Raw genomic sequence first — 19,751 nt, 5'->3', positions numbered from 1 at the left:
TGCTTTTCATACTTCCTGTCTCTTCAGTAGAGCAAAGACAACTACTGTTAGTGCTTCCCTGAGCTTCTTTCCGGAATGTTCTCTTACAGAGTTAAATACACAGAGATCACGCAGACTATACTTTTCCATATATAGTCACCATAAACATCACTTTAAGCCTCATGATAGCAGATCCAGTGATTGTATCAAAATTTACTTACTACCATTTTTGTTGTTGAACACTTGGTTGTTTCGCAGTTTTTACTTTTATGAAAAACACCATTATGAATATATGAAGGCTGGTTTTTACCTAGAGATATTTTGTTTAGTGTAGTTCAGGGAAAGGAAACCAGTGCATTAAAGAATCTGGTTACCAGCTGCGGGGAGGAGAGAAATAGGTGAGGGAGATTAAGAGGTATAAACTTGCAGTTACAGAATAAATGAGTCATGGGTATGAAACGTACAGTGTGGGGAATATAGTCAATAATTATGTAATATCTTTGTAGAATGACAAATGGTAACTAGACTTATCATGAAGATCATTTGGAAATGTATAGAGACATGGAATCACTATGTTGTACACCAGGAACTAACATAGTGTTGTAGGTCAATTATACTTCAAAAACAAACAAACTCATAGAGATCAGAATTGTGGTTACAAGAGGGGGTGTGTGTGGGGAAAGGAATTGGATAAGGCAGTCAAAAGGTATAAACTTCCAGTTATAAGACAAATAAGTACTAGGGATGTAATGGACAACATGACGAATTAACACTGCTGTACGTTGTATATGAAAGCTGTTGGGAATTCCCTGGTGGTCCAGTGGTTAGGACTCCGTGTTTCCACTGCAGGGGGCATGGGTTCAATCACTGGTCGATGGACTTTCACTAAACTTTTTGTGATAATCATTTCATGATGTATGCAAGTCAAATCATTATGCAGTACATCTTTGTGTGTGTGTGTGTGTGTGTGTGTGTGTGTGTTGTTGTTGTTGTTGTTGTTGTTTTAGCCGAGCTGCAAGACTTGCGGGATCTTGTTCCCAGACCAGGGATTGAACCCGGGCCCTCAGCAGTGAAAGCTCAGAGTCCTAACCACCGGGCTGCCAGGGAATTCCCATGCTGTACATCTTAAACTTATACAGTGCTGTATGTCAATTACACCTCAATAAAACTGGAAGAAAAAAAAATAAAGCATATGACTACCTCAATTCATGTTATCAAATTGCTTTCCCAATGGATTGGCCCAGCAGTTTAATACCCCTTTAGTGAATGAGAAGACTTTATTTCCCATACCTCTAGGAATGGAATATTATCATAAAAACTTGTTAAAAGAAGCAGAATTTTTGAATGAGTAAATAGTCTGTGTATTAGTTTTCTTTTGAATTTACTTAATATCTGATGACCATTCCTCCTAATTGTATTTTCACCAGTCATTTACTAAATCCTGATAGTTTAGGAGTTTATGTATGTGTGTGTATATTTGGTATAGATTCTTTATATAATAGAGATAATTACCCTTTGCCTATGTTTAAAATAATATTTGCTATAGATTTTTTTCTAATTTGCTTGCCATATATTATTACTTAAAATATACAGGTGTTCTACAAATAATGTCTACACATCTTTTTTATTAAGTGATTTCTTCAAGAGTTATAAACTTTAATTTCCCTCACCCTCCCGAGTTTGAGAAATCTTCAATACACTTTTCCTTTTTCGATAGTTTGCTTGGTTTTAAAATCTTAAATCTTTAATCTCCCTGGAACTCTGTTTGGGGTAAGGTATTTAATTTCAATTTTCAGTGTGCATTATTCAATACAACAGTATTAACAGCACATAGGAATTATAAAAAGCTCTGGTTATATCTGGTTCTTTCCTACTTGTTCATATAAAGGTCAAGTTACTAAAATCTGTGCTTTATCTTATAATAAGTATGCAAGGAATAAAATAAATATTATAAAGTTTACTTCCAATCAAATGTATTTTCACTGGCATTGGTTATGTTTTGTGACTTTTATTTACATGCATTAAAATGTTTGTCATTCAATTGTAACAAAAAATATGCACAGTAAGCCCAAGAAACTCATTTTGGTCTTCTGGAATTTGACCATACCACTCTAGTAGGAATTTTAGATATCCTTCAAATAACAATTTAAGAACAAGCTTGGTTTTACAAGACCCTTTCTAAATACAGTTTTAGAAATGTATTTACTCACGTACAACAATATTTTCAAGGGTGGGTAGGATCCTGCCTAGTCCAGAAATACCCATTTAAATTATAATTCAGAAAAAATTGGTAAGATAGCTGCTCTACTAATGATACAGAGCAACAGAAAGACAGTCAAGGAGGCAAAGTCTCAAGAGGTGGTGAAATTTTTCATCTGTCTCCTTCCAGTCAAGATGGTCTTGCTTGGAAGTGTAGTCCTGGCATCTACCCTAGAATGTCTCTGTTTCTTTACCGTCTCCGATACAGAAACCACATTTTCTAAAAGCTCTTTTTTATAGTAGGAACTGCAGAAAGATGACATCATTTATTTATAAGGGATAGTTCTAAGTCCAGTGCTTTGAAGAGACGAGTTGTTTAGAGTGATAGCACATTGCAAATATACTCTGAATCCGTTTTGTCCCTGACTGTGCTTTGGTTTATTTCCTGTCTCTGGGTTTATCAAGCGAGCCATTTCTACTCTTAGGAAAGATTATGTGGGGAAGGGCAATTTTTATTGAGCTCTTGCTATGTGTTAATGGTGATGTGATCCTCATCGCAACTTTATGAGGTAGGTATTATCATATCTATTTTAAAGATGAATATGCTGGTGCTCAGGAGTTAGTTAACTTGCTCAAGGTTACAGAGCTAGTAAGTGGTTGACCCGGGGGCTTCCAAACAAAAGCCAGTGCTCTTTCCACTAGCTTGCTTGAAGACAGTTCTCAAATGCACCTGGCCTCTGGGTCTTCAGCATCTCTAACCCCCCAAATCGTAGAAGCACTTGAGTACTAACCTTGGATCTGCTAGAGATGTCCCAGAGGCACCTTCGGAACCTTCCACAGGTCCACTTACTTTTTGAGGATCCCACGATATGGTTATTAGTATCAAGCCACTGTTTAAAATGGTTACACCAAGTCCCTTTTCATGGAATGATTTAACTAAATGTATATAGAATTTACTAATTAAAGTAGCCTGCCTTTTCCCTCCAGTGCACACATTTTAATCCTTGGAAACCATCAGTAACAAAGGTGGGAAAGACATTAAATGAAAACATGCTTCAGGTTCTCATGCTTAATGACAACAGCGAACAGTCTTCAGCACATGCAAGATGCCAAGTTCTCACAAGCACAGATGCCATGGAAGCCAGGACTGGTACTACCCATATCTCACAGATGGAGAACCAGTCACTGACAAAGTAGGTAAACTGCCAAAACCACAAACCTGTATAAGTCGGAGCCATAGTCAGCGTAGAGAGAGGTCAAGCTCTTCTCAAGGTCAGCTGAGTGGCTGAGGTGGGCTTCATACCCAGCTCCAGGGCCCAGACCCTCACCCACTATGCTGTACTCATGGCCTTTCAGTAGACATGGTGCGAATTTAAAGAGCCTAAGTTAGGACACAACATTTTATCTACATTTTCATTCTCTTTTGAATTAGCTTAACTAAATATAGAGCTTAAGTTGAGGAAAGATTTTGTTGATTTTACTTAATGAAGTCCACATCTAGCTTTTTTTCAGTTCATTTGTTAAATGACTAAACAAAAGCCATTTTTTTCTTCAGCTTTCTGCTGGGACAGGCAGTGTTAGAGGTGAAGCCAGTGTGCTGAGGTCAGCCAGCTCTCAGCATCAAGTTAAGAGGAAATGCTCTGCATATGCAAAGATGGCTTTTCTGGGTAAGCAATTCAGGTTTCTGATTACAGAGCCCAGCAACGAAAAGAGTCTTCCCTGAAAACGAGTTCTCACAGCCTGATACATAGACTTCTCAGAGCCCTCTCCACTCTGCCCTTTCGACCAGTTAGAGGGAGAAGGGTGGAGGGAAGCCTGCTTCCCTTCAGTAAAGCAACTCACTGCCTCTGCAGAGCTGAGTTCCATTAGTGGGCACTTATTTAAGCACATTGATTGATATTCCCAGAACTAATAAAAACTTTTATGGCTACCAGATTTTTAGTGCAAAAGAACAGATCCTTTATTATTGATTACTCTGCAAAAATAACCATAAAATCCAGAAGAACTTCCTAACAGGATTTGTTAGATCCGAAGCAAACTTTGCAAAGTTGGCATCTTGGTGACATTATGTAATACATAGATGTCACGAGCAATGTCAAAATTGCTCGTTCTCAGCCAACTATCTCATAGTATTCTTATTTTGGTATTTTAACAAGATTTCTAGAATCTAGGAAATATCTTAACAAAAATGTTTACGGTGATCAAAATTAACCGTCCTTGTTGAATGCTACAAAGATGCATTTTTTAAAAATACTTTTTCTGGGGCTTCCCTGGTGGTGCAGTGGTTGAGCATCCGCCTGCTGATGCAGGGGACGCGGGTTCGTGCCCCGGTCCGGGAGGATCCCACGTGCCGCAGAGCGGCTGGACCCGTGAGCCATGGCCGCTGAGCCTGCGCGTCCGGAGCCTGTGCTCCGCAACGGGAGAGGCCACAGCAGTTAGAGGCCCATGTACCGCAAAAAAAAAAAAAAAAAAAAAAAAAAAAAAAAGAGAGAGAAAAAAAATACTTTTTCTCCCCTAATGTGGAAAGCTCAAGAAAAGAGTCCTTCAGGGGTTCACTGTTTCTCCCTGGGGAGTCTATACAACAAATACTTCTTTGGAAGATTAAATATCACTTCACTTTCTAAACTAAGACACAATGTGCACCCTGGAGCCTCAGAAAGAACACATACCTGGTTCACTATTTTTTTTTTTTTTTTTTTTTTTTGCGGTACGCGGGCCTCTCACTGTTGTGGCCTCTTCCGTTGTGGAGCACAGGCTCCGGACGCACAGGCTCAGCGGCCATGGCTCACGGGCCTAGCCGCTCCGCGGCATGTGGGGTCTTCCCAGACCGGGGCATGAACCCGTGTCCCCTGCATCGGCAGGCGGACTCTCAACCACTGCGCCACTAGGGAAGCCCTGCTGGTTCACTTTTGAAGGCCAGACATTCACAAGTTAAAGCTAAAGACCTGTTTTAAGAATTTGGTTCATATCTAATCTGAAAAAAATTATTGAAAATATTAAGAAGCCAGAAAATATTTAAGAGTAAAAGAATGAAGCACAATCTGAAGTAATGTTTAGACCAAATCACCCACTTTAACTTTTGGTGGATGTTGGCGTTTGAAATAGTAAAGTTTTACTAACGTTCCCGCCCTATCTCCAAACTCTGTCACGAACAGATTGGCAGACCAAAGCCTTCTAGAATTATTACTCACAATGCAAAATTCTCCAGGAAAAGAGACGATGGCCCCCAAAGAGCTCAGATGTCAAAAGAGAATCTAAAAGTGATATTGGCATTGATCTTGAGAGGAAGATCTCACATTCTGAGGCCAGCTGTAAGAAAACTACCAAAGGCCCACCACCCAAGGTGAGCTAACTAGCTCTTCTAGCATTTACATTGCAAACCAGTCAAAGCCCATTCAAACTCCTACTGGGAAAAAGCTTGGCCTGCAGATCTTCAGCCAGAAAGGAGACCATGCTGTCTGCTTGAATGCAACATGGCTCAAAGATATAATAGTATCAAATATTTTTGTTGATAGCACACCACTGGTTTTATGTGACAAAATACTATTCTTTCCCAGCTAGGGTCTTTTCATTTTTGTAGTAAAAAACCAAACACACAAACAAAAAACTAGCACTACGTTGCCTCAAGTTCACAACAACCTAATGTATGATGTAATAAAATCAGAGGTGTGGCATCCATTGACTTTGCCATATTCTATTGGTTAAAAGCAAGGTCACAGTTTCCACCACACCAAGTGAGCTGCACAGGATGATAAGGGCTTTGTCTGACCTGCACAGTCTCTAGGCCTGGCCCCCAGCTGCTGTCTCCCGAACAGTTTCCCGAGCAGAGGAACTGCTTAGTTGCACCGTGAATCCGATTCCCTCCTGCACTCCAAACTCTGATTTCTCTCGTGATGTGGGAAACTGGTTCTTGCCTGAACTATGATTTCTCATATGCTCAGGTTTCTAGATTCACAAACTAGGAGTGATAGCTCTCGATTCCTAATTCTCTCACTAGACAGGTTTTTGGGGGTATGAAAGACAGCAGGTGTGATGCTGTATAAAGATCATAGTCTGGGAGTCAGAGATGAGGGTTCTGGGCCTGAGGCTGCCAGTAAATTACGCTAGTAGATACTTCACTTAAATGACTGAATCTTCATAGCAAACCTACAGGACTTAATATCACCATCTTATAGATGAAGAGACTGAGCCCTAGAAAAAATAAGCCATCTGTCCAGGATTACACGGCCAGTAACTGCTGTTGGCAAAATGGGGTTTCAAACTTAGATCTGCCTATTTCCACAGCTAATATCTTCAAGTCACATAATCTCTTTGCCCTCCCTGCCCGCTTCTTAATCTGAATAATGGGAGAAATAGATCAGAAAAGCAGTATCTATGATCTTGAACTTTAATATTCTCTGCTCCATATTCTGAGCATTATCTTAGCTGTTTTATATGCATTCATCTTGTTTCTTCTAATGAATTCTAAAGTCCTTGATAATGCCTACGAAAGCTTGTAGTAAGTCATAAAATGCTTTATCAATTTGGCCATTACGGTTATTATGGCAGGTACTCAATAATTATTTGAGATCAAATAAAAGTTTCTGTTTCAGAACTTGGCTAGATCGTGGCCCAATTTGGAGAAGTTAAAAGCCTGTCTCATGCCAGCCTGATGAAGCTGCTGGATGTAAAGTTCCATTAACTCATTTTTATAAAGAAGCCAAGGGCAAAATGGAGAATTTACCTGCCCAAGAGGTCTGCTGGTCTCTGGCTTTTTGTTTCAGCTCAAACTTCCAGGCATTTCCTGGTGAGAAGCTACTCTGTGTTTGAGTCAACCTTTCAACCCTCCCCCACTCCTCTGTTCCCACATCCTTCAGAGGCCCTGGCTTGGCTCATTCTTTTGTCCTTTGGTATTTCCTGTTGCTGGAGGTGGGAAATACCTGTTCCAGCCTTGTTCCACCAGTGGTGCCCAGATAACCAGCCGTGGGTGACTGATGACCAGGCACGGTACAGATGCAGACTCAAATCTGCATGGTATGCAACACTGAGAGACAACTGAACCGGAAGAACCTTGGAGTTCTGAAAAGCCTGGTGCTTTCTTCTTAAAACTGCACTAACATAGACTATGTGAAAGGGTAATATAATTTATAAATAATCCTACGGGTCTTTAAATGTCCAATCCATTGTCATTAAAAAAAATCTATTTTAGAAATAGTAACTGAAATCACCAGAATCTCTTGCCTTCCTTTCTGGGTAATATACACAGTTGTGAGTAGAAACTGGAAATGAAATATATTTAAAATTTTCCAAGTTCTCCCTGTGCCTTTGCTTGTCTTTCATATGCTTGCCAGCCCACACAAACTTCAAAGACCACTCATCTCTACCTGTGGCAGCAGCCCCATTGGGGCAAACTCTTTTAAATCTCACAATTTGGAAGAGTAAATGACTCCAACCCCTATGGGGTATAAATTAGCTATACAAAATCACACATGGGTATACCCTTAGTCTCAGCAATTGCACTTTTAGGGATGTATCCCACAGATATCCTTTACCAGGGTGAAATAACTTTTATCCCAGATTATTCATTATACCATTTGAAAAATGATATCAAAGTGTTGGAAACAACCTAAGTGTCCCATCAATGGGGAATTGCTTAAATAGAGTATGGTTCACCCATACAATGTAGCCTCGAGAGAATGAGGTGGTTCTTTATGTGCTAGTAAGGAATGGCATCCAAGGGATACTGTAAAGTGAAAAAAGCAAAGTATGAAGCGAGCTATATATACTATGGTACAATTTGTAAAAGGCAAAAATAAATAAAAAAATAAATATGAATTTATTTTTATGCTGATAAAATAACTCTAAAGTCACAGAAGAAACAGATAACAAAACAATTTGGACCCCTGGGGGATCTGGGTGGGTGTGACACTTTCATTTCATTTCATTTTTGTTCTTTTTGATTTGGGGCAACGTAGATTTATTTATTTCATAAGTAAAATAACAAAATAAATATACACACAAACATGGCCCACAATTAAAAACAAAATCTGACTGAATTTTATTTTACATCTTTTCTGCTAAATGCCTGAATCTTTCTAAAAACTCACTCTGGGTCTGGGTGGCTTGGTCCTCAATCTGCTTTAATTTGCTTTAACAATGAGTTTCCTTAATTTGGGTCATGGAGAGGGGGGACACTAGCGTGTTCAGATTTATAGTTGAGTGGATCACTTTCTGACCAAAAGGCTTTTTTTCTGGAGACAAGGAAGTGAATCTGAAAAAACTTTGAACTCAGTCGTTATAGGCTCATGTGCTGCTTCACCCAATTAGCCAGAGTTACAAGTATACCAGAGCTGAAAACTCACATTGTAAACCACTCAGCAAAGGTATGCTCTTTCCTCATCTGTCATGCTGTGGAAAGCATCCTGATGCCAGAACTTACAAAGCCCTGGCAAGTTTATTGAGTCGCAGCTTTATGCACAAGTCTACTTCATTTGCCTTAAAAAAGCAAATCTAAGACAAAAGTAAATAAATAAGAAAAAAGAAAAGAAAGCAACTTGGGTCATAGGCAGTCTCTTCAAAGACTCGTAATTTCCTTCTTGATGGCTTTACCTTCACATTCATCAACACACTGAAGAGAGCAGCAAGCACATGATCTCTGGGGTTTTGCCTTTCTTGCTTTAAAAATGGAATTTCCAGTGATGCAATGTGTCTAAAAGAAGAGGCCATCTTTTCAGGGTGAGAAGGGCAGTAATTGTCCATCTCTACTCTCATTAGGGACAAATGAGCTTCATCTTACAAGATTTTGAATAGAAAGGCTCTCACTAATAGCCCACTGTTTTCTCTCTGAGAAGCAACAGCAGTCTGTGACCTGGAATCATTGCTGGAGAACTGGAGAAATCTCTTTGGGGACAAGAAGAATGAAGTTGTCCTCTCAGGAGACAGGGACTCAGTCTTGAAATTCAAAACTTAAGTGTACCTTTCAACTCTCTGCTCCTAAATTTACCTTCAACTCTTTGATAAGATACGCAGAGGGAAAAAAGGAGTGCCTTTCCCCGACATTGACTTAATTCAGCCAGGGTATATCTTCCTTTATCTAGCCTTGGGGGTTTTATTCTTCTCTTTTTGGTTTCAAAACCACTTGAGTGCATTTTTTTTTTTTTTTTTTTTGGCTGCGTTGGGTCTTCGTTGCTGTGCATCGGCTTTTCTCTAGTTGTGGCGAGCGGGGGCTACTCTTTGTTGAGCTGCGCGGGCTTCTCATTGTGGTGGCTTCTCTTGTTGCAGAGCACGGGCTATAGGCACGTGGGCTTCAGTAGTTGTGGCACATGAGCTCAGTAGTTGTGGCTCACCGGCTCTAGAGCACAGGCTCAGTAGTTGTGGCTCATGGGCTTAGTTGCTCCGTGGCATGTGGGATCTTCCCGGACCAGGGCTCGAACCCGTGTCCCCTGAATTGGCAGGTGGATTCTTAACCACTGAGCCACCAGGGAAGCCCTTGAGTGCATTTTTGATTGGGTCTAGTGATGGGAATATTCTTGGTCTAGGGAATAAGCTCTGGGCCATTTTGATAGCACTGAAGCTTGACATAAAACTCATAATTTTTATCCTCGGTGAGCACAATGGCTAAAGTGTGTGCCCTGAAGTCCTCTGTGTGTTTCCACATCTCACAGCAATGATATAGCTCACCTATCTGTCAGACCAAATACTTGGTGAATGATGGTACCCCAGCGTTCCATAAATATCAAGAACTCAACACCTGGAATGTAAAGCTTGGAAAAGACAGTGCTTAAATTCCAGTTGCCTCTTCCAAATAGCGTAGGCTCTTGACAACCTTGTTTACTCTATAGCAAAAACAAAGGCCTGCAATTTTCACCCCCTGATTTATACAGAAGATGGAAGGGCAGGAGTGGCTCTGCAGAGGTGTGCCTCAGTTGTGTCCTCAAACATTGCTTAGGAAACATTGGCCACCACACCCAGAGGCAAGAAATTGACAGTCAAGAACTCAAAGCAAGAGAAGGCAGCTGCTTCATAGATTTGAGAGACTGGCTAGAATGAGTTGGGAGATCATGAGTTCAGGAAAAAGGTCCTTGCAATGGTACAGCATCATGGGCTGAAAAGAAAACCCTCATGTATCTTATTCCGTATTTTCAGCTTTAGAGGAAGACAAATTAGACTTTAAATGATAGAATTTTGGAGTTGGAGGCAGACATTAGTCCAAATGTATTTTGCTGGTGAAGAAATATGAGGTCCAGAGATTTGTCTTAAATCATAAAGGGAGCTGATGGCAGAGCTGTGTCTGTAAGCAAGACCTTTAGACTCTCAGCGCTTTCTCAGCTGTGTTCCAGACATTCACAGATACTAATCAGAAGGGGGGATGAACTGGCCATGGACTTACATTGCTATAGAGGGCAATGGGAAAGCACTCTGTAAACTGTAACACAGCCACAATGGAAGATATTATTATTGCAGGTAATTGTCCTGAACACACATACTTATTTGATTACCTACTTGAAAAAGAAACAAATTTGAAATTGCCTGCTCAGTTTTCTCATTATCTGAATTAACAGGAAGAAAATAGAGCAAAATAAAATCCAGAGACAATCTTAGAACAACATTAAGCCTTCTACCCCCTACTTCAAAATAACCTTTGCCAACTCTGTTAGAAACCAGCAACATTTTCTCCAAGTTTCTAGAACCCCTCATCTTGCTTGGCTCCATTCTGATGGGGGCAACAATTAATGAACAGTAGACACCAAAATGCTGGAGAAAAGGAGAAACCAGGGAGGTGGTGAACTCTGATGGGTCCTGAGTGGTACGAACAAAAATGCACTATTGAGTATGTTACAACATTTATTGAAACCATTTTCTCAGCAACTTCCCATTTTCCTGAGACATCACTCCCTCCATTGAGCAGTCTGTGTTGTGATAACAGCTGCCTGGGGATTACTTTCTGCTTGGCTCAAGAGGCCAGGTAGGTAAGGGACAGATAATGACGGTGTCACTTACACTGAGACTTTCATCTCTGCCTCTCAAAGCCGTTTACAACTATTAAGTCTCTTCCTACGACTCTCTTGGCTCCCTCCTCTAGCCAAGGAAATAGAAGACACTTCCAGACCTAAAGCAGGTGACCGTCTTCTCCCCTTCCCACACCCGGTCCTCCCTCACCCTTGGCTCTCAGTCCTCTGGCCGAGCAGCATCCTCAAACCCGCGTGTATTTTCACTTGACGCCCTAGCACAGATGGAAGCCAAAGACGAAGGGCTGACGGTTTCTTCGGACACTTTGCCCGCCAAGCATTTAAGGACATTATTTAAGGTTACGTGGTCGTAAGTGGCAGAACTGGGATAGAATCTTGGCACAGAGGTGTTGTCATGATTCCATTTTACACATGAAGAAACAGAGGATCAGTTCCAGAAATGGGACATAAACCTAAGCTTCTGACTCCAGAATCCGTGGCTCTGATCTACTCCCCTATTCAGTCCTGGACTCTATCCCCAGGACAGGAGGCAGCTCTCTGGAGTGCTTTTGGAGACGGTGGGAGGGAGGGCTGGGATCTAATGCAAGTCGGCTAGTTGCTATTGCTGTCCCCAACAATTTTTCTATCCCTATGTCACTTCTCCAGAGCAGAGCATTATGAATCCACTGCTTCCTAGCTCACCCTCCAGCCCAGCCCTCTGCCCAGGGAGTCTCTGTGAGTGACAGTGACTAGCTGGGCTCTGGTAACACCAGGGGAGGGGCTGCCCCGAGCTTCTGGAAGCTCCTTCTCTTTTCCAGGAAGTGTTGAAGAAACTGGAAATCTGAACCCAGAAATCTGTTCACCATTCTTTGGATTCTTCTTGTTCAACCTGGGTGGAGATGCCCTTCTCTTAGTAAGCTGAAAGGTGTCAGCATGGGGGCGACTAACTCAAGCAGTTGGCTAGTTGGGTCCAGGCAGCAGCTGATAGTTCACCGCATTAATGAACCTGTTTGGCTGAACTAACTGACTCGGCTGGATATTGTATTACATGTCCAAGGCTCAGGATACCACTACAGCATTTCTGGGAGATTATTCCTTCTAGTTATAAAGAAGGGCCCCAGAGTTAATACTGCTCTCAGAATAGACTCACTTACAGAGTAGCTTATGCAGTAGGATAACCCGATGCATTGATCGTTATTCGTTTACCCTCAAAGACAGAACCTGTCTTCATTCAGTCTGGAGATGGTAAGGCTACCTTCCAAATCTTTATTTATGGTGAGCCTCTTGCACTGTATCTCCACTGCCGTGGCAGCCCACATCTCAAACTCAGCATGTCCGAAACTGACATTATTACTTCCCCCGTCTTCTTCCTGTGTTCCACCATGACTGATGGTACCAAAGCCACCCGGTCACCCAAGCCAGAAATCAGACCATTGACCTGCAATCCACTTTCTCTGTCAACTCACATGCAATCAGCCACCAGGACTCAGGAGTGACCCTTGTTCTGAATTCTCAATTCAATCTCTCCTTTCCACCCCTCCTGTTGATGTGTCAGTGCACATCCTTAGCTAATTGGTGTAATATAACAAGAATGGACATTTCCTGAGAGGAGGGACCAAGCACCCAGAACGCTGTGGTGGGTAAGAGTATGAACTTGGAGCCAAAATGGTGGATTTGAATCCCGGTCAAAACGCATCAACTGTGGGATAAGTATCTGAGCTTCGGTTTCCTCATCTATAAAATGAGAATAAAAATACCTCCCTCCCTGGCTTGTTGTGAGGATTAAATAAAGCTAACGTACTAACCACACTTACAACACTGCTTGGCACCACGTAAGTGTCCACAATATATATTATACATGTAACGGTAGATGAGGAAACTGAGACTTCAGAACAGGTAAACACCTTCTTTAGGATCACACGGTGATTAAGTACGGCCGGCATATGAATCCAGATCTATCCTTCCTCAAAAGCCACACTTTAAAAATGTTACCACGTGGCACACCTATGGTTCCACATGTGGTTGTTAATAACAAAGTAGAACGTCTAAAGTACCAACACAGAAAGACACCATATACGATATAGAACACTGTATATACAATATAATCTCATTTCAAAAAATGTTACGAATTTCTCTATTACTACCTCTGAACCCCATATATTCCTTTGTCATCTCACTTTTCATCCATCTCTCCCACTAAACCACCTGAGGGCAGAGATGCCACATTGTATAGCATAGAGCCAGATACACAACATCCAATATTTGTTAAATTGCTGAATAGCATTGAATCTTTTAAAAAAAATGTATTTATTTAGCAGATAATAGATGAGTGACATTCTGTGACTTGAACATGACAAAGGATTTTTCTTTCTTTCAGGGAGATGTCTGAGGTCCCTCTGACACAACTGACCACAGTATGAAGTAGAAAGTGCTTCCCAGAGGAAGAAAGGCAGTGACCACTCTTCTCAGTGTGTTTTTTGTCAGACAGCTTGTCTGCTATAGCCCTGGAAGACACTTCATCAAATGCTTTAATGATGAACTATCTTAAAGGGACTTAGCACTTACCACTGCCTTCTTTCAAGTTGCTAGCCTGCTCCCGTTACATGGGCTTTGCAGTCTGGCACTTTCAGACTTTGACATGGCTTAGAAATGACATTAGAAATGTCATTGCATAGAAATGACATCACATTGCACATGTGGTTCTATGCCTGTGTTTGTAGAGGGATTGGTAGTGAAATATCTACAATTCCCTACTTTTTTTGAATATATGGATTCAACATGTCTCTACTCCTCCTCTGTATTTCTAGCTTCTATTTCCACACACGAAATGCACATTTATTTTATTTCAAAAAGATGAAAGAAAACAGACTGAACAAAAAATTCACCCCACTACGTAGATTTTCCCAGTCATTTTTAGTAAAAGTGATCAAAACCTAAGAATTTGAAAATGAAGTAATTGGGACTTCCTTGGCGGTCCAGTGGTTAAGATTTCACCGTTCAGTGCAGGGGACATGGGTTTGATCCCTGGTCGGGGAACTAAGATCCCACACGCTACAGGGCAACTAAGCCTGTGTGCTCTAGAGCCCACACGCCACAACTAAAAAGAAGCCCATGCACCACAATGAAGATCATGCATGCCACAACTAAGACCCGATGCAGCCTAAATAAATAAATAAATTTTAAAATAAATAAATAAAAATTAAAATTAAAAAAGAAAACCAAGTAATAGCTATAGTTCTTTCTTGTCATTTCATCTTTGGAGAAAATAACTCTTTTCTTCTTCCTTCCTAGTGTCTTTCCAGTTTTTCCTTGTGCTGCAGCAAATAAATTTGAGAGTTGATGTCCCAGACATGTCCTTTTCCTATTATTTCTTTTAGGGTTGATGTAGACATGGTACCCAGTGGCAAGCTAAATGAGCCTTTGTTTTCACTGGGCCCTCAGTGGAAGAGGCACCAAGAGATAGCTGAAGGCTTCTTCCTTCTCTCCTAAATCTGTTTGCTACTACGTTGAGATTCCAAGTCTTTGGTGTAGACTCAGTGGTCTGACTGTCAATGAGACCTCTTTATTTGTTTCTTTGTTAGTGCCTTCTTCTTGTTACTTCTACCTCCTCAGTTTCCATTAGTAAAGCCAACCCTGAGGGCATCCTGCCAAGTTATCTACCCCAGCTCAGCCAACTCATCACAATTCTCACAAATCTTAGGGAAAGTCCTCTTTGGGCTAGGAAATGATCCCAGAACTCATAGAGAAAATGGACTCTTAAATCCTGCCACTATCTTCCTTCTATCAGAGATATTATTTCTTTGTAATCACTTAAGAACTTCCTTCCCCATTGATCTGATTTCCATGTTCAGGTTTTATCACTTTCCATTTCTGTGTTCTTCACCTGAAACATTTCTGTCCCAGAAATGGAACTCTTGTGTCTAGAACACCATTTTGAATCAATGTTTCTGCATCTTTTCCAAACATACTCCAGTATCACTGAGCTCTATTATTATACGTATAGGGTTGCAAAATAAATGGGTATTTGTTAAATGAAAGAGGAATGCAGCTTAATCATTTGTAGGAGAATTATACGTTTTCTGCTGAGTTTAACTGAGTAAATCACGTAGCAAAATGACAAAGCTATGTGAATGCATGTAGCATTGCTTGGTAATTGGCCTCTACCAAGACATGGCAGCATTTTTCTTCCTGGCAACTCTCACAAGATGTCAGCTAGTCAGGAGAGCACTGAGCTGGGATGGCAGAGTGGTTAAGAGAATGGCCTCTGGCACTAGACAGCCTGAGTTTGACTTTCACCTCTAGCATTTACTAGCTGCGTGACTTTGGGCAAGTTGCTTGATCTTTCCGTGCTCAGTCTCCTTAACTATGAAATGAGGATCAGAGTAATCATACCTACCCACTGCCTTCATAAGGTTGTTTAAGGATTAAGTGAGCTAATATAAGCAAAACACCTAGAAAGTAGCTGGAATAGTGCTGTCTAATCACTCACAATTATTATTACACAGCTATTACTTGGCTTGACAATGACTGTAATTCAAAGAAAAAAACCGAGATGAGAATACTGTATTTTACATCAACTTCCAAGACAATGATACAGCACTGAAATACTTCTTCCGGGAAGATATTCAAACCTGGAGACCTAAAGGAAGCCATTACTTCTCTGAGTCAATCAGGAAACTTTCTTTTTGAACATCTCTGGAATTAATTGAAGAGTCATTAATCACCAACAATTACTAAAAGGAGCCAAAGATGTTGAAATGGAATATATCTAAAGTCTTGTGACAAACTACTCTTCTGCTATATTCCTATTTGTCTGCAATCTAAGAATCCTATTTTTGGAGATAAAGTTATAATTATATTTACATGCTACAGAATTTTCTTGGTTTTTATTGTCATTACCTCTTATATTTGATGGTGATCTTGGCAAACTCCAAGGTAGAGATTAAAGCCTTCTTTAGGTGGCAGATTAGTAGAAATTTAAGTTATAGTGTTTTTTACAGCATGACATTGGCTTATCTGTTTACCAGCCTAAGGATTTCTATATTGGTTCAAAAATTCTGAGTAAGTAGGTTTTTCAGCTATATTTTAAAGGAAGATTAATGCTACCTACAAGTAGCAGATATAATTGCTAATTATAATGAACGATAATTTCAGATACCAATAAATCAAACAAAACAATAATGTTTTATTTGTACAGATTGCTGTCAACAATGCTAAATTAGTAAGAGACTGAAATGTTTCAAAAAAGGTTTAGCTACTTATGGCAGACACTTAGAGGCAATGAATGAGGGATCTGTGTTTACATTTCCCCTAATTTACCTTTCCCAGTCACTGGACGAGACAGTGTACAAACAGAAAAGATTCGGCCTCTATGTCTGTGTTGATATTCAGCTGCAAGTCAGCGCCAGTTAGAATATAATTACTATTAGGGACCTGTGTCTCATTCTGGGTATACCAATGGTGTACATTAGTTTTAAGTGAAAGTGACATTGCATAATGATCACCTCTTGGCCAAATCTAGAGCACTTGCTTGTTTCTATTGTTACTTAACTGCTCAGGTCTTAAGATTAAATTATCGTCTTTTATCCTTACGTGAGATGGAGAAACATTTGATTTATTTCCCTTCTTCACACAATCAATTGATTTGCATAATGCCTAATGAGATTCTTTCAGATTCCCACGTGTTTTACCACATGTTGCTCCAAATGTGCCAACAGACTGTCATTTAAAGGAAAAAGAGAATCTTCAGATTCAGAGGAAAGCCTGGGCTATCCTTTTGAATACCTACAATCAGTTCATCTGATAATATTCCCAGGCAGTCAGATGCCCCCGAGAAACAAGATCTAGTTGTGTTTTTTTTTTTTTGCCAGTTATCAAATGACTTACCCACAATGACTGCAGTGACAGTAAGCAGCACAAAAGCATTCCGAAACAGGTAACTTTTAACATCTTCCTTTGTGATGTTCTGCACTTTCTTCTTGGCCAAGAGTGTGCGTTTACGGACCCCTTGCTGGAATCTCTCCATCCTGCCTCCCATCCTGGCCTCTTCTCCATTGCTTTTAGTCATGTTTTACTTCCGCAGAGTGTCTCTTCTTTGAACTTCAATGTCACGGAATCAGCCCCAGAAAGCCAGTCCTCTTTGGTGTTCAAGAACACAACTAGACGAGAGAGAAAGAGACAAGAATTACAGCCTCCAGGGGTGAGAAATCAGGGCTGCCCGACACCAGGGGAAGCTGTTGGCAAACTGCATAATCTCAGTAGGAATCAAGGGCTGGAGAGTGGCAATGCCAGATCTCAAGGCTAGAATGTGCATATTTTACTGAACCACGTGTGAGACATGTGCATAAATCCAGAATATAGGAGCAGGTACTTGTGTTACATTTTTAAACATTTGTCCTTCCCTCTCCGGTGAAGCTTATAAAAGGGCTCATCAGAGCTGGGTGTGACTGAGCACCGTTACCCCCACCCGATCCCCCAGAACCTAGCCAAGTACTTTGCACAATGTTCGCCCTCAATAAATGTCCAATTGAATTAAACGCACAGGAAACGCTCAGTAATTATACTTAATGGCTCATGTTGTATACATGGCAAAGGCATAACCAGGTCAATGAAATGAATTAAGATACTGAGATTTCACAGTCAGAGGTTGCTGTTATATATAATAAAGTAACTACTTTATGCATTAAGAAAAAAACACGATAATATCAACTAGTAAATATGCTTATGAAAAGAACACAAGTACCCACAGGCCCTGGGAAATACATTTGACCCTTTCACGTGGTAACTTTTCTTTTTTTTTCATAAAATAAGCTAAGTGCACTGGGCACGTTTATAAATTATCTGAAATCATAATTCATCTTCATTTTGGTCCCAAGTAGAAGTACAAAGTAGCATTTGTCTTTGTGGCAAACATGCTGGCGTCTTCTGAGGAAACTATCACCCACTTCTCAGTATTTTAAAATTTAGGATTTCTAGAATAGATGAGGAGATTAATTCAATTTTCATTCCAAACGTTACAGCGTGTGGTTTCTAGTTTCTTTAAAGTGCTCCTAGGTTATTCAAATATATCTAAGTAAATCTCTCCTTGGTGGAAATCAGCTGTTTTGAAAGATCAAGGGATTCCTCCTGCTGTTTTACAAGATTTCTAATCCGTAACCTTTCCCATGATAAATCCAAGTAAAAAATCAAGTCGTGCCTGTGGACGTGTGTATCTGGCAACGCGAAAAGCCAGTGTGTGCGTCCATGTAGGAGGTAGCTAGAAAGCAAGAGACTCCTCGGAAGCTTTTGGCAAATCCAGGTGCGGAAAAAAAAAACTAGTCTTAACAGTTTTGACTTTTAAATAAAATTGCAGTTTGGGGTCAGTGATAATAAGACGTACAGCTCGCTCAAGACTTCACAGCAGATTAAAAGTTTAGGGAGAAGTGAAGAAGAGGAGACGCGAGAGACCACATTTTTTTCTCTCCTACTAATCTCTGATTCCCTTTACCAGTCACTTTAAAACAGACCAGCTCAGCCTTGATTCTTTTCTAGAGCTCGAACCACAATCTGCCCCCCATCCACCCTGAATGACTCAACTCCAGATTAAGGGAGGACACGGCGTAAATAGACACCACACGCTCAATGCATTAAATTACTAACATGGACTTTATCTACCAAAATGGCTAGCTTTTACTCTCGCTACTCCTCTGCTCGGGAAACAAAATACACTGGCAGAGAAATGGAACGAGAAATGTAGCCCAGCAGGAATACAGGACGTCAGACTTACCTTTTCTGATTTTGTAACGGGTGGAAGATACCCCAGGCAATGACAAGGTGAATTCCCAGCAGGTACAGCGGAGCAACAAAACGCAGCGAGCAAGGCGTGCATGTGCTCTGAAACTGCAAATTACTATCGGGGCAACTTAAGAAAAGGGGCGGAGTCTGTGCCCGGGAAAGGGGGAGTGGGGAAAAATGAAAACACCACAGGGAAGGAGGGGGGAAAGCCGAGGTTTCTGGAATATTGATTAATCTTGGCGCACCAGAGGCATGCTTGCTGGCTTTGTTTTGCTCCTTAGACCACTTTTCCAGCTTTGTCAGTTCACTTTCATTAGAAATGCAAAACCGGGACCAGGAAGAATTGAAGAATAAAGCGCACACAACACTCAGAAAGCTTGAAGTCTTGATTAGAACGTTTCAAAGAAGACTTTTCTGAGGCTAAAGTTAATTATCTCACATAATGGCAGGTTTCCTCCCCTTAAGGAAACACGAGAGTGTGCTCTTTTGCCTGGTTGTACAACTGTTATGAAAGAGTCCCTCTTTTTAGAATTGGGGAAATAACTGACATTTCTTGGGAAGACCCGGAACGCAATCAAGTATAGAGAAAAAAAAATACTTACTGTAATTCTCTAACCTTGCCTAAACTTACTCAAAACACAAGCTGAAACATGCCTCTATTTTAGCAGTTTAAACTCTATTATAGCAAATCTAAGTTAGCTCACCGTCTGTGTTGCAAAGATTCAAAAAGGTAAGAAGCACAAAGATGCCAGGATCTTTGCTAAACTACTCAAGTGAAAAGCATTTTAAGACCAAGGGTATAAATGCACACTTGAAGTTTGGTAATTTCAAAAGATAAGTTGCTGTGCAGACAGATGCCTCAATTTTAAAGGA

The 19,751-nt window shown here is 40.7% G+C and overlaps 1 protein-coding gene across 1 annotated transcript in view; it reads right to left on the bottom strand.

The window, feature by feature from the left end:
• Positions 1 to 19,028, bottom strand: part of SLC1A3 (solute carrier family 1 member 3) — a 75,041-nt gene extending 56,013 nt beyond the window's left edge. The window contains exons 1-2 of the mRNA XM_067730528.1: positions 18,871 to 19,028; positions 16,992 to 17,263 (exon numbers count right to left, since the gene is read on the bottom strand). Of these exons, the coding sequence (XP_067586629.1) occupies positions 16,992 to 17,172 (181 nt within the window). The 5' untranslated portion in view covers positions 17,173 to 17,263; positions 18,871 to 19,028. The remainder of the gene's footprint in view (positions 1 to 16,991; positions 17,264 to 18,870) is intronic.
• Positions 19,029 to 19,751: the final 723 nt, after the last annotated feature.

This window comes from Pseudorca crassidens, chromosome 3 (assembly GCF_039906515.1).
Source record: "Pseudorca crassidens isolate mPseCra1 chromosome 3, mPseCra1.hap1, whole genome shotgun sequence".
NCBI classification, from domain to species: Eukaryota; Metazoa; Chordata; class Mammalia; order Artiodactyla; family Delphinidae; genus Pseudorca; species Pseudorca crassidens.
This window is presented reverse-complemented; position numbering and strand designations above follow the sequence as displayed.